Source organism: Pleurodeles waltl, chromosome 4_2 (genome assembly GCF_031143425.1).
Source record: "Pleurodeles waltl isolate 20211129_DDA chromosome 4_2, aPleWal1.hap1.20221129, whole genome shotgun sequence".
NCBI classification, from domain to species: Eukaryota; Metazoa; Chordata; class Amphibia; order Caudata; family Salamandridae; genus Pleurodeles; species Pleurodeles waltl.
In genome coordinates, this window is record NC_090443.1 from 1,024,416,218 (window position 1) to 1,024,430,961 (window position 14,744).

A 14,744-nucleotide genomic window follows, 5' to 3' on the forward strand; every position below is an offset into this window, starting at 1 on the left:
TATTATTCTTTAAACATTTATACAGCACAGCTGTCACCTGAAAGGTATCCAGGTGCTAACCCACATAGGAGGGGCAGGTCATTTACCTGGCCACACCTCTGGGGTGGCCACACAGGCTCTGCACAAGGGGAGAAGAACTTCATCATTTTGGATTTAGGCAGAGAGGGGCACTGTGGTACTGTTTGCAGTAGGGCACACAGGAACTGTTATAAAGGTGTGCATGGTTACCCCAAGACATTTTACTATCGGTTAGGAAGGGTCCAGAAGTCCCTCTACCACACACACAAGCTAGTACCAGGTATAAATGCACTGTAATGCATACTGCTCGGTGTCCTTACATGCTCTGCAATGATTGTTGCAGGGTATGCAAAGGTGCTGCGGGGTGTGCCAAGGCATATGCACTGTGGTGCATATCCCTCGGTGACCTTACATACTCAGAGTATACAACACATATACTCTGAGTATGTAAGGGCGCCAAAGGCTATGCACAGCAATACAGTCAGTGTTTTTTAATCAGGGCCAGAAGAGGGAGCTATCCCTCTGTGTTTAAAAATCACTGCAGCTTAAAGATTAATTTTGCCTTGGTTTTAAACATAGAGGGACTGCTCCCTCTTCAAGCCCTGTCTAAAAAAACACAGTGCTGATTAATAATGCAGGCCTAGCAGCAGAATTTATTAGTGATTCCGTGTTACATGGGTAACGCAGAATAACTAAAATCCTCCAGTTCTGCTGGTGGAAGTAAACATTCCGCCCACCTCTATATCCAACCTCGGTGAGCCCTCTTTGGCTGCAGCCTGCAGCATTGCCCCACTGGAGGAATCCGAGCTCCACAAAAGTGCAAACATAGACATTTTGTCCGTGTGAAGACATCAAAAGTCTTTTACTAACGAGGGACTATTCTTGGCATGAAATTTGAATTTCTGTGGCTCTGAGCTTTCCCAGCTTCATATGGATCCCGTACATCAGCAATCCGACCTTGTGAAGCCTTCACTAGCCACAGCCTGCTACCTTGCCCTGCTAAAGATTTTGGACTTCCAGTTTTGAGACTAGAGTGCTGATTTCTTTCTTGACAGACAGTCCACTGGTCTGCCATGGGGAAGGGGTAATGTATTCCGTTCCCATGGTGGGTTGGCTATTCACCTAAGGTCCCCAGTATCAAAAGGAAGGGGGAACAAAGACAATAAAAATGAGTTCTCTAAAGGTCCCTAAAATAACTTCCAGGTGAGGAAGTACCATTTCTCTTCCAACCATCAGACAGCGGTTTTAATGGGAAGAATACCATGGGACCTTACCCAGCCCTAGTGATATGACTGTTCCAGTCAGGCCACAAGAAGAAAGATGCCATTTGCCCCAAACAGAAGCCCCTCCCATTGGTGGGAACACTGGGTATTGCCATTGTAGCTCTGGAGAAGGAGTTTTACCCAGTTAGTTGTAGGAATAATGCACAGGTTACCCTAATGTCCCTGAGTAATAAGGAGATGTTACCCAAAACTTACATGCCTTTTAACACTAAAACGTGAAGGCAGTAGCTTACCATCAGTAGGCAGAGGGTGGAGGCTTTGTGAGACACGGGAGCAACTATGACTTCTATTCAGTGTCATCTGGTGTCAGCAAAGCAGGTTGCCCCTGATATATTCCACCTATGAGTAGCTGCTGAGAACCAAATCAGCTACTACCTCCTGACCATGGTTCTCCTTTAGTGGTAATGGCTCTGCAACCTTTAATGACACATTTATAAGGGTGGCTGAGCCATTATAACTCATTCGACACTTTGCACATCTCTTCTTTTAATCATGTCTAAGGTAGTCAAAAAATAAAGGAAATTTCCTTTGGTATAGCCTAAGACAATTTTATCTCTTTGGATCCCTGTTACAATTCCAGTTGTGCTTTATTTAAGAACTTCTATATATGGTTGAGTCCGCCACTGTGGTATTTACCTACCATAGTGTGAATATATGCCTATGATGAAGCATGCCACGATATGTTGTGGGTGAGGCATTGTTAGAAATTGGTTCTCGAGTTGGCAGTGGTTTGTACCCTGTCCAAGTATGGACCCTCACTCTAGTCAGGTTGACGGAGTCACACATCGAGGATAACCCATGCTCACCCCCTCAGTAGCTTGGATCAAACAGTCAGGCTTATTTCAGAGGCAATGTGTAAAGTAATTGTACCAACACACACAGTAACACAGTGACAACACCACAAAAGTATTCCACACCAGTTTAGAACAGGCACTATTTATCTTAAGTAAGACAAGACCAAAATGACTAAAATCCAACATACACAAGTAAAGATTTAAATTTTCAAAGATTAAATGTAGTATAGTGCTTAGATACACAATAGCTTCAATTGGGGCTATCACAACGGCTTGACAGAGTCGCTTCCAACAGTCTTGTGCCAACCACAGCGAGTGCGGGCCGGCTACGGAGTCGTATAGAATCCGATTATATTACCTTGCAAAACTATGAGGAAACCAAGACGTTGCAAGGTGTCGGGGAGGTGCCGCTGGAGCCAGTGCAGCATCATTTCCTTACTGCTAAGCAGGGGAGGCATCAGCAGTGAGGCGATGGTTCCTTAAGACAAGGTGGGGTCGATGAATCCAGTAGGTCAAGACGCAGTGTTGTGATCACACCATGGGGACAGAGGTGCTACAGCAGAGCTAGAGTTGGGTGTCACAGATGTCGGTGGCACAGCATCCTTGACCCACACTGTGGCAGGACTTTGGAGGTGCTGTGGCAGTGTCGGGGGACGCATTGCTGGTCAGGGTTGTTGCACTGAGCAGGGACTACAGCTCAGGTGCAGACAGCGGTGCTGGGTAGGAGAACAGCACCAGTTCCGAAGTCATTCTGGAAGTCAGTGTACCAGTTTCTTCCTTGTTACACCAGAACTCACTCCCAAGAGCCCAGGAACTGGATCTGGCACCACTTGGCAAGTCAGGACTCTCAGCAAGGGAGCCCAGGTGCTCGCAGGTGAAGTCTTTGATGGCCCAGAGGTTTCGTTTCTTAACAGGAGGCAAGCTCAGTTCAAGCCCTTGGAGAACCTTGGAGAGCAGGATAAAGAAAGCAAAGCCCAGTCCTTTCACACCCAGGACAAAAGCAGCAGGCCAGCGCAGCAAAGCAACAGGCACAGCAGCAGTTCCTGCTACAGCATCTAGTTCTTCTTCCTGGCAGAATGTCCTCAGTCCAAAGATGTTCTAACTATGTGGTGTCAGAGGTTCAGAACTTATACCCATTTCTGTCTTTGAAGTAGGCAAGCTTGAAAGAAAAGTTTTTGCTGTGCACAACACCCTGCCTTTCCTTGCCTTGGCCCCAGACATATTTGAGGGAGTTGGAGACTGCTTTGTGTAAGGACAGACACAGCCCTTTTCAGGTGTAAGTGTCAGCTCCCCCCACCACTCTAGCTCAGGAAGACCCATCATCCTGGTGATGGGCCATCAGGATATGCAGGGCACACCTCAGCTCCCTTTGTGTGACTGTGTAGAGTGAATGCACAGACAGCCCAACTATCATCCTGACCCTGATGTGTATTCAGTAGACAGGCAGAGGAACAGAATGGTTAAGCAAAAGAAATACCCACTTTCCAGAACTGGCATTTTCAAACTTACAATTAAAAAGACATCTTGACCAAAAGATGTATTTTTAAATTGTGAGTTCAGAGACCCCAAACTCCAGATCTCTATCTGCTCCCAATGGGAAATTACATTTAACATATATTTCAAGGTAATCCCCATGTTACCCAGGACAGATAAAACACACCATTACATGTCCTACCTTTTAAACACCCCGTACCCGCCCATGGAGCTGCCTTGGGCCTATCTTAGGGGTAACCTACAGGTAATAAAAGGGAAGGTTTGGCCATGGCAATTAGGTGCACTTGCAAGGTCGAAATGGCAGTTTAAAACTAAACTCACATACACTGCAATGGCAGGTGTGATCCACGGTTAAAGGGCTACTGAGTAGGTGGCACAATCAATGCTGCAGGCCCACAAGTAGCATCTGATTTACAGGCCCTGGTCACACACAGTGCACTGTACTAGGGACTTACTAGCAAATCATATATCCTAATCATGGATAAACCAATCACCAATATATTGTAGACAGAGAACGCATTCGCTTTAGCACTGGTTAGCAGTGGTAAAGTGCCCAGAGTCCCAAAGCCAACCAAAACATATCTGAAAAAATAGGTGGAGGATGGCAAAAGGTTTGGCAATAACCCTGCAAAAAGAGCTACATCCAACAGGATTCTACTCCTAAATCTTTTTGATTCTGATCATAGGAACGACCACATCAAAAAAATCAGTCATGCTTATCTTTATATATTTAGTGTTGAACTCGTGGAGGATGTGACCAGGCTGTCCTATCCTCTCACTATGTTATTGTGTGCAATATTGCAGGTTAGCACACAAGGAATGCTGTAGGGCACTCTGGAAAACCTAAACGAATAGTCTAATTTCTAACAGAAATTAGGACTGGATTCTAGTACCAGGGTCCCAACTGAGGACCTCTGTAGGCAGACCGCTTTGCCAATCTTCCCTATTACACCACACGGTGAGCCCCAAGTCATGTCACCTGGCTCTTGGATTTGGTGCTGGAATTATTGGGTTTTCGGGGATAAAACTTGTTCTGTGCCCATTCACAAGAACATCCTAGTAGTGACCATTTTATTGGCCAGTTCTGCATCTGCAAAATGAGATCCAGGCTGTGTTCATAATTACAACTGTGATGGAGCTAAGTACAGCCATACGCTGTTGCTTGGGTGGCTTCACCATTAATGATCCTTATTCAGGTTAGATTGTCTTAGTAGTGATCCAGTTTGGCCAAAGCCAACCTCAGTAAGACACATTCATGAACAATCGCTGAACCATCCAATCTCAAATACTGATAAATTGTGTATACACTACAAAGGGCTGGGGTTTAATCTCTTGGATTCCCTATGATCCATATAAGTCATAAAACAGTATTGTCAAGACATGCTTATGACGTATATATATATAGGCCATTTGTAATTTGTTCTACCTCTGGGCAGGTGCCTGTTTGCTTTGTTAAAAACAAAAAAGTCCCCCCATTGGGGAAAAACTCCTACTGAAGCTCTGGGTGACTAGAAGGAGTTTGCCAGTGCTCAATCTCTTTTGGGTACGAGCAGATGCCTGAATGAGACACCCCAGTGCTCACTTCCAAGAGCCTCATCGATATGGTTGTGACATCCTGAAGGATGCCACTAGGGGTGGGCAAAATATTGTGTTCCGCCCGTGGAATCAGTAGATTTTTTACCACTTTGTGTTACTCTTTAACACAGAGTTCTGGCCAAATTCCACTAATCGCTGTACTGCTAAATATTTCTCCAGCAAGGCACATGATTAATCCAGCTGGCTAGTAAGATGTGGCATCTCCTAGAGCGATGTTCTAACACTGGTGTGCGTCAGCATATGCCAGCGGTCAGAGGGGTTCAAACTGATTTTCAACGGTGCTCGCACCACCAGCGCTAAATTGCAGCATGAGCTGCATATTTTTTGCAGTTGGCCGAATTCCATGGAATCTCATGGAGTTTGTCTGTAACCCCTCAGAATTCCAGGGAGTGAAACTCCACGAGTTCTGCCCAGCCCTAGGTGCCGCATGCATATCTCAATGACCTATTAGTCATTTCTTAGCGCCTACAATGTCTTACCAAGTACTGAGTTGGTGGTCAGGCTACAGGAAGGGAAAAGACTGCCTCCAGCTCATCTCAACCATGCCCACCAACTCAATCTACTTTCTTCTTCTAGTTAGAGAGAGGTGGGAGGGAGGGCAGGAGGAGTTCTAATCCCACTTTTCTTTCCACTATCCCTTTCACTCCACTAACAGAACTGAACTAGGAACTTGGGACCAAAAGAGAATGGACTAAGATTGATCCTGCTCCCATTCTTTCAATCCCCACTTCTTGGTTTAGTTTCACTCACTTCCTTCAGTTCTCAATGCTTGTGGGTACAAGAGAAGCATTATGAAATTAATTGTCTGTCTCCAGCAAAGAAGCAGATACAGTTGGGATATGCTTCTGTCAATGAAAATAGTTTGAATGTGCTTTTACCAAAGAAAAATCCACACTCAGGGACTGGAAAAGGCCATGAGCACAACCATGGAAAATGCAGGAATAAAGCTTGGGATCAGGTTGATTTTTCATGGGTGGGTAGCTGCAGTATTTGATACCAAATCCAGACACTTCAGAGAACTAGGTGGTTTATTTTTATTTTTTGTCAATGCAACCTCTTACTCCTTAAAATAAAAAAAAAGAACTCTTACATTTCCTTTTTGGTGACTGAAGATTTTGAAATTGGTGATGAACAGCAAGAGTCCCACCACCCAGTGTTCCCACACTTCTGATGATAATAACGGTACTTCCCATATGTGAATGAGCCTTGTAATGTACAGGTCAAAACTGTGACTGTGTAAAGTCAGTATACTGTCAATTTGGTACATTCAAAGTTTTTACCTATTTCTATCTCAAGCTAGGGCTACAAGGTATCGGGGCTTTTTGCCATTTGTGAATGGACATAGGGCCAGATATAGGTACATTCTGAATTGCGACCTGCAAATTGCGAGTCAGACCTACTCTCAATTTGCGAGTCGCAAATCAGAATGTTGGATGGTGTCCCTGACACCATCTGCGATGCGTAGGGGGGTTGCAAAGGCCCACCTCATGAATATTCATGAGGTGGGTCTCAATTTGCGACCCCCTTGAGAATCACGGCACTCAGAGGGATGATGGCCTGCTGGAGACAGCAGACCACCATGTCTGTGACTGCTTTTAAATAAAGCAGTTTTTTTTTTTCATGTAATGCAGCCCGTTTTCCTTAAAGGAAAACGAGATGCATTACAAAACTAAACAATGTAACGTTTTGGTTTCATTTTTTCAGAGCAGGCAGTGGTCGTGGTCACAAAACAATACAACATCGCGCTGCGACTCGCAATTAGGAAGGGAACACCCCATCCTAATTGCGACTCGCAGCCCCATTTTGCGATTCGGTAACCAGGTTACCGAATTGCAAAACGGGGTTTGGCCATCGCAATGTGCTTTTTGCATGACACAAACAGCAAAATTAGCTGATTGTGACGTGCAAATGGTTTAGTACATCTGGCCCATAGAGATTTCAGAGTAGCTTGTCACCCACCCATCCACCCTGCTAACAACTAAGCAAAAGAGCACAGGGGCGGGTGACAACTGATCAGGTCCTCTGTAGCCGCTACATTTTGAGGGGCTTTGTTGAATGAATCAGGTACATCTTTCACCCCCTCTGTCCTCAATCTGAAAATGGTGCTTGAAATGCAATTAGCCACACAGAAGCAGGATGGCTTTCACCATCCTGCTCTGGATTTCTATTAAAGTATTCTACTGTGCAGTATTTTCTAATCTCTCCTGATGTTATGAATATCAGGAGAGCGTAAACAAAAAAAGAATCTAGGGTCTGGGGGTTATTATATTAGAACTCATACAAACCATAGGATCATTGTTCTACTCCTCTACCAGTGCTTGCAACACCAGGAGAGGTTTTAGAAATGATTTGGTGGAAGGTGGGGTTTATATAGCCTCCGGAACTGGAGAGGTGAGTGTGTGTACAACAGGGGACTCTGGGGGGACATGGAGTGACGGCTGAGGGCAAGACAGGGCATCATATACAGGGCCAGAAAGGGTGCAGAGGGCACAGACAGGGTGCTGTAGTGGGGAAGTGCACACAGAGAGCCAGCATGTGGGAGCAGAGTAACACGGGGGATGCAAGATATGCTTGAGGGGTGATAACTAAAAAAGTACATGTAGGGTAGGCAGGGAAGTCACAGGTAGGCTACAGCCTAATTGGGGCATACAAAAGGTTGGCAAGAGTTGGGCAGCTACACAGGAAGTACAACGGAACAAAAAGGATGCATGAAAATCACTGTGCCAAAACACAGGAAATGCATTGGGGCAGGGGCACACAGGGAAGCTGCAGCGGTATAGAGGGGCACACTCAAAAGGACTCCCTAGGAGGAATAGGAAGGGACACAGTGGCTGCATTGGGGGGGCTACACAGAGATGACGGGGCACACAGAGTGTGTGGTTGAGGAAGAGAGCATGCATGTGCTGTCCGAGGTGTGGGTGCCACATATAGCGGCTGCAGGGCAGGACAAGGCGGGATACAGAACTCAACCAACGTCTTATACCTTCACACCTACCAATAAACTTCCACAAAACCAACTTTAGATGACAGAACACCCACTATCATATGTCCACATAGCCAACATTACATACAATACAATAGTGAGCTGGCTACTAACATCCACTAAACTCCTCCATGCATACACACCAACTCCATCATAGGACAACAAAACCAGCACCATACATCCACAAGGCAAATATGTTATACCAAAAAACAACCATTTAGCATGCATATGACCCACATTATATGCTAACATCCCCACAATCTAATCAATACGCATACTGTTGCACAGTAACTCACAATCCACTGTACGACCACGCCACCAACATCATACACTGAAACATTTGAAATGAAATGTCAACCCAGGGAAAATTATAGGGTGACACACCCACAATAATATCTCCAAAGAACCTCAGTCATACGCCAAGACACCCTCACCATACAACCATGCAACCATCATACACCAAAAACCCTACTATGAACAATGGTACATTAACAATTCTATGTTCACATAACCAGTATCATACTGCAACAATCATGATCTTATGTCAACACACTGACATCATACTGTAACATAACCAGCATCATACTTTAACACACCCACCAGAGCACTGCAAAACACTCAACATGTCTACACCAAATCAAACTCCTCCAACACATCCAACATTGTACGTCCACCAACCTAGTAGGCCAAAATAGCAACCATTATATGGCAACACATCCAGCACATCAGTAACATAAATCAATACAAGCACTGTCATTCACAGGTGCGCCCACCATTATACACCAGTGCTCTTACCATCATGCAAAAGTGTTCAAAATTGATACAAATTGTGTCCACACAAGCAACATACTACATTAACACAAGCATCACAAAACAACACAATTAAATTCTTAGGTGCATATAATGCTTTATACCACAACACATCCACCATCCTACATCGCCAGATGAAGGCTGTAATGAAATGTGGCATATAGTGAAATATTGCAGGAATTTGTGAGCCAATGTAACTTTCATGTAGTCAAAGTATACTTTATTGGGCACCTGGATAGCCTATCGGGTGATTAGCTTTGCTTTATAAATCTTGAGTGATTGATTGATTGATTGGCTTATTGGCACATTGATGTAGAGAATTGCATTGAAATAAGTATTACTTATTAGGTGCTACCTGTTGTGACACATCTTGCTCGGCTTAGGTATTTGACACACCAATGTAGAGAGGTACTCCATTTACTTATTAATATTAGTATGTGTAAGACTTGTTGAACTTCATCAAAGAAAGGGCGGTTTCTTTGTGAGCCAGTGCCATTTTCCTATGATTGCTTATATAACTTGATTATTTAATCAGATATTACTGCAAAGGAATGCATTAAGCTGATGGCCATTGATTGGTGCCACTTGTTATGCCAAATTGTGGTTGGCTTTGACAATTTGCATACTGATGGTGCAGAGTGGCCCTCCATTTATTAGGATCTATATGAATTTTGATGAGCCAAATTGTGACAGAAAGGACAGTCACTTATTTATCTATTACTCCATGGGAAGCATTGGCTGGAGGGGCCTCAGGGATGTACGGGTTGGAGGGGGGCTGTGTTCAAGAGGAAACGTTGCTTGGTTCATGCTAAATCCTCATGGACCTTGTAGGGGGATGCTCTGTTTTTAAAGTCAATATAAATATTTGCGAGCCAATGTGATTTTCAGATAAAACAAGCATGATTACCTGCTCAGAAGTAACTGCACAGGAAGCCACAGAGGTGAGGGCGCCCCATTTAGAGTCACCTGCCATGAAAAATGTTGATCAGTGCAGACAATTTACATACAAGAAGTGTATTGGGGTGCTCCATTTAGTATGTTCACTATGCATTGTGAGAGCGGCACAGTTGGCCTATGTTTTGTGTAAAATTTGCTTGGCTCAGACTAAATCCCACTGGGCCTTACAGTGTGTGTGATTTGTTTGAAAAAGCAGCATGCTCAAAGTATGAAAATATGGTTAAGTCTGATCAAACTGAGTTGGTTGAATCATTTAAGGTTATGTGAATGGAATGTGTTTGATATAAAATCCTGCCTGCGAATAAGATGCTGGACGAGTATGATGCTAACTTTAGCCTGCGAATAAGATGCTGGACGAGTATGATGCTATCTTTGGTCTGCGAATAAGATGCTAAGCTGATATGATGCTAACTCTAGGCTGCGAATAAGATGCTGGGCGGCTATGATGCTAACTTTAGTCTGTGAATAAGATGCTGGATGAGTATGATGCTAACTTTGGTCTGCAAATAAGATGCTGGACGAGTATGATGCTAACTTTAGTCTGCAAATAAGATGCTGGGTGGATATGATGCTAACTTTGTTCTGCGAATAAGATGCTGGATGAGTATGATGCTAACTTTAGTGTGCAAATAAGATGCTGGACGAGTATGATGCTAACTTTAGTCTGCGAATAAGATGCTGGGCGGACATGATGCTAACTTTAGTCTGCGAATAAGATGCTGGACGAGTATGATGCTAACTTTAGTCTGCGAATAAGATGCTGGGCGGATATGGTGCTAACTTTAGTCTGCGAATAAGATGCTGGACGAGTATGATGCTAACTTTAGTCTGCGAATAAGATGCTGGACGAGTATGATGTTAACTCGAGCCTGCAAATTAAATGCTGAGCGAATATGATGCTTAATTCACCCTGGGACTGAGATGCAGCCAAAATATATTTTCAATGTTTTTGTAATCCATTGTTAATAGCATGTTGTTTTCACAGTACACTCTTGAATAAGTGTTTGTATGGCTTTTTACATTCCAGCTCATTGCCAACAACCTCGGAGGAGCAATGCAGAAAGAGAGTGAGGTACCTGACGATCTCCTGCCAAGTCTGAAAGAGAGACAGGCCATTAATGATGACTACGGGGGATCATATTTTGACCGTGGTCACTTATTCCCCAACTCCTTCATGGAAACAACACTCAGAGACTCCACCTTCACTCTCACAAACGCTGTGCCCATGGACCCCTGCTTCAACAGAGTCACGTGGTCCAGACTGGAGGAGCAGCTCAAATCCCAGTTACTTTCAAACTGTGTGAACGTGGAGGGCATCCCCTACCTGGTGACAGGGTCAGTGCCGAACCAGAACAGGAAAATACCCGTCTTAGATCCAGAGGACACAGCGCCACCTGGAGACCCAAATGATGACTACAACAGAGTGTCTGTGCCCAGCCACGTGTGGACCGCCGTGTGCTGTGACCACCAGGATGAAAACAGGAAATTCTCTTTGGCGTTCCTAGGAGAGAATAAGGCCGAAGGGGCAATCGAAACCCTGCTTGTACCAGACCTGGAAGCCAGGCTGAGAGATCTGTATGGTTCCCGTAACAATATTGAAGTTTTTAGTGACCTTTGTCAGGGCGCGGATAAGGAACGAGGAGTGAAAATCTCATCAGAAATTAAGAAAAAAATCGTAAGCGGCAATATCCTAATAGACCGGGCCTTGGAAAGGAAGAGGGCGGCGGATAATTTAGCTCAGAGATCCAGTTCAGCACAAAAGCAAGTGAAGACCTCCTCCGGCACTGCCTACGCACTGCAGTTCCCAAATTACTCAGAGTGGAATAAATTTTACAACAGCGAGCCGGGGTTCATCTGTGAGCTCTCCGCCCCTGGAAGGGTCGGTCACACCACCACCACCTTAGACCACAACGAGTTCTTTAAAAGGCGTAAAAGGGACGTAGCCCCTGAAACGGAGGGTCCTGTGTGTCTTGTGCAGAAGGAGGCCACACTTCCAACCCTAGCCATGGGGGGGCAATGTCTGAATGATGTTTGCAGCAATAAGGATGAATCCTACAGCTGGTGCTGGATGGATCAGAAGTGGGAATACTGCTGCACGGAGAAATGTGAATTCAACGAGGAGGCGAAACAATATGAGTGCCAAAGCTCTTCTTATGGGAAAGTGCCCTGCTCCCCTCAGTACTCCAGTGTGACAGCTGCTGGGGCGGCTTGCCGCAGTGACCACCCATGTGGGAAGTATGGATCCACCCATTACTGGTGCTATATAGATTATGGGGAGACTTGGCAGTATTGCTGTTCGCCCAAGTACCCCTGTGGGTCGAGTGGGCAAAACCTCTGCGCCGCGGCTGATTCAGGGTGGAAAGAGATCTGGTGCCGCATGTAGGCCAGGGATATAGATCAGAGATCCATCCAACACTTGCGCAAATAGGTGATCATATCTGTGAGGTGTTTCAATTCACTATCATCATAGAGTTTGGTAGATCTCTCTCTTTTTCTTCAATTAAATCTGCAGCGCATAGCATTCTGTTGTAGTTTTTGTGGAGGTTGTGTTCTCCAAAATTATTTAATCTACAAATATTGTTTCAAATTTGGATTAGATTGTGATAATTTGACACCTTTTGAGAGAAATCAACTTCCTAGCCCTAAACTTGTGTGATTTTTGATTATTTGGGGCTTGTTACAGGTGCCGGAAATTTCACTATCTCCAGTTTCTCCCCAGACATATTTTGGACTTTGTTTCAAGTTATGTGGGGGTGCCCGGAAGTAGTGAAACCGTGATGTATTGTAAATATCAGGTTTGGAATTACTGCACCTTGACAAGTTTCAACCCTCTGAAGGACTCATCCTTGAAAACTGGTGCATGGCTCACTGATATCCTCATATTGTCACCTAATGTTAGCCTGTTTTCCTGATAAATTCTACCTGATTTCTTCAGAAAAACAATATGAAGGTGTTGGTTTACCCAAACATTTTCTGATCCTGATTTGACCTACATGTCTACCTTAATCGGGATTAGAAGGAAAGTAATAATGAGGGTTTTATCCATGAAAAAGTCATCCAGATGAGGTGAAAACATGCAAAAGTTAGTGCAAAAACTAAGGGCTTGATTTAAGAGGCCCTAGCGTCACCTTAGAGTCGCCATGGCGTAATTTTGTTGATGCTAAATCGGCGATAAAGTGGCTTTTTACACGTGCCATATTTACAAAGTGGCGAAATGCATGTATTGCGCCGCTTTCTAAACCCTTGCGCCACATTCTGCCTGCGCCAGGCATAATGTATGCAAGGAGGGTGTTCCCCCGTTAGGGTGGCTAATAAAATGGAGCAAGGAAATCTAAAATATTTCCTTGTGCCATTTTCTGGGCACTTTTAATGCCTGCTCAGAGCAGGCTTTAAAAGATTGCATGCCATTGAGTACAGTGGGTCCCCATGCACTCTACAGGAGTAGCGCCACAATTTTGGTGCTACTCCTGCAGAGTACATCAATAGCGTCAGGAATTCTGATGCTACTGCCCCTACCCTGCGCCATGTTGCGCCGTATTTTAAATACAGGGCACACATGGTAGAGGTAGGGGGGAGCGCTAAGGGGCGCAAGGAAAGTGGCACTGCATCGGGTGCACCACCACTTTTCTCACATCAGCCCCTAAGAATCCAGCAGTTATTCCTCATTCCAAGGATCTTCTTACAAATGTGGTGTTATTTGTCCTGCTGCAATATTCTCTTTCATGCTCGTTCATAGATCGATTGTTTTTCATGCGAGACCTAAATTGTTAAAATGTCATTCATAATACAGGAAGGTGTTCAGTGTTATTAATAAACCTGAGATAATCTTACAATGTTTTAAAGCTATTGCAAAAATGTAGGAATTGTGCCAACACTCAAAGTAGATGCTCAGTGAATTGATTTGATGAAATCTGCAAGATGCAACTGATATAAATAAATGCTTCTAAATGCTCGTGGTTTGAGGAAAATGAAACAGTCATGCAAAGCCATTAATTTGACTATTATGCATACTTTTTAATCTGATACAAATGTGATTCACAATTTGTTTGTCATTTTATATGTTACATAGTAAACACATATGTATTTCATGGGTGCATCATGTACTGAAATACCGTGTTCGTCTGCTTTTAGCCGAACTGAATTTATTAATAAACTTTTCTTAACTGGAAACTATTGTCTGGTTCATTGAAGTGAAAAGAAAAGTGACAACATTAAAGAGCAAGTATGCTTAGGTACATGCTTTCCTTTTTTGGATCAAGACTGGAGAAAATAAACCTTAAGGCCTGAATATGTTATCATTGATCCTGTGGACATAAAAAAACAAATATAAATGAAAAGCTTACAGATCTGTGTTTCTGAATCCATACTTCTAGTGAGCCAAATATTCTTCCTCTCTTCTTTCCCTTATTTTCCTTTTTGCATGTTTACTACTTTCTTTTTCTTACTTTCCTTTTACTTACTAGATCGGTTTGTGATTTCTGTACGGGTGATGCTACTCTCACTTTTGTTTCTATTTTGTTCTAATTTTCTCTGGTTTTTGTTTCTTTTCATTTGATTCTTTTTTAATGCATTTATTTTTACTTAGCTCTCTTTTTGATCTACAGTTGTTTGTGGGTGCTTTATCTGTTTTGAGTTCTATCTCTTTTTAACGTTTTATATGTTTTTCAGATATTATTTAATCAGTCATATATATGTATATACATATATATACACACACACACACACACACTCACACATATATTTGGGCATGTGGCTGAGGACATATATTAAAAATGCAAATAATTCAAATACATAGTTTGGAACTCATAT

The 14,744-nt window shown here is 43.7% G+C and overlaps 1 protein-coding gene across 1 annotated transcript in view; it reads left to right on the forward strand.

The window, feature by feature from the left end:
- Positions 1–14,105, forward strand: part of LOC138293614 (endonuclease domain-containing 1 protein-like) — a 41,783-nt gene extending 27,678 nt beyond the window's left edge. Inside the window, exon 2 of the mRNA XM_069232891.1 lies at positions 10,963–14,105. Coding sequence (XP_069088992.1) covers positions 10,963–12,318 — 1,356 coding nt within the window. The 3' untranslated portion in view covers positions 12,319–14,105. The remainder of the gene's footprint in view (positions 1–10,962) is intronic.
- Positions 14,106–14,744: the final 639 nt, after the last annotated feature.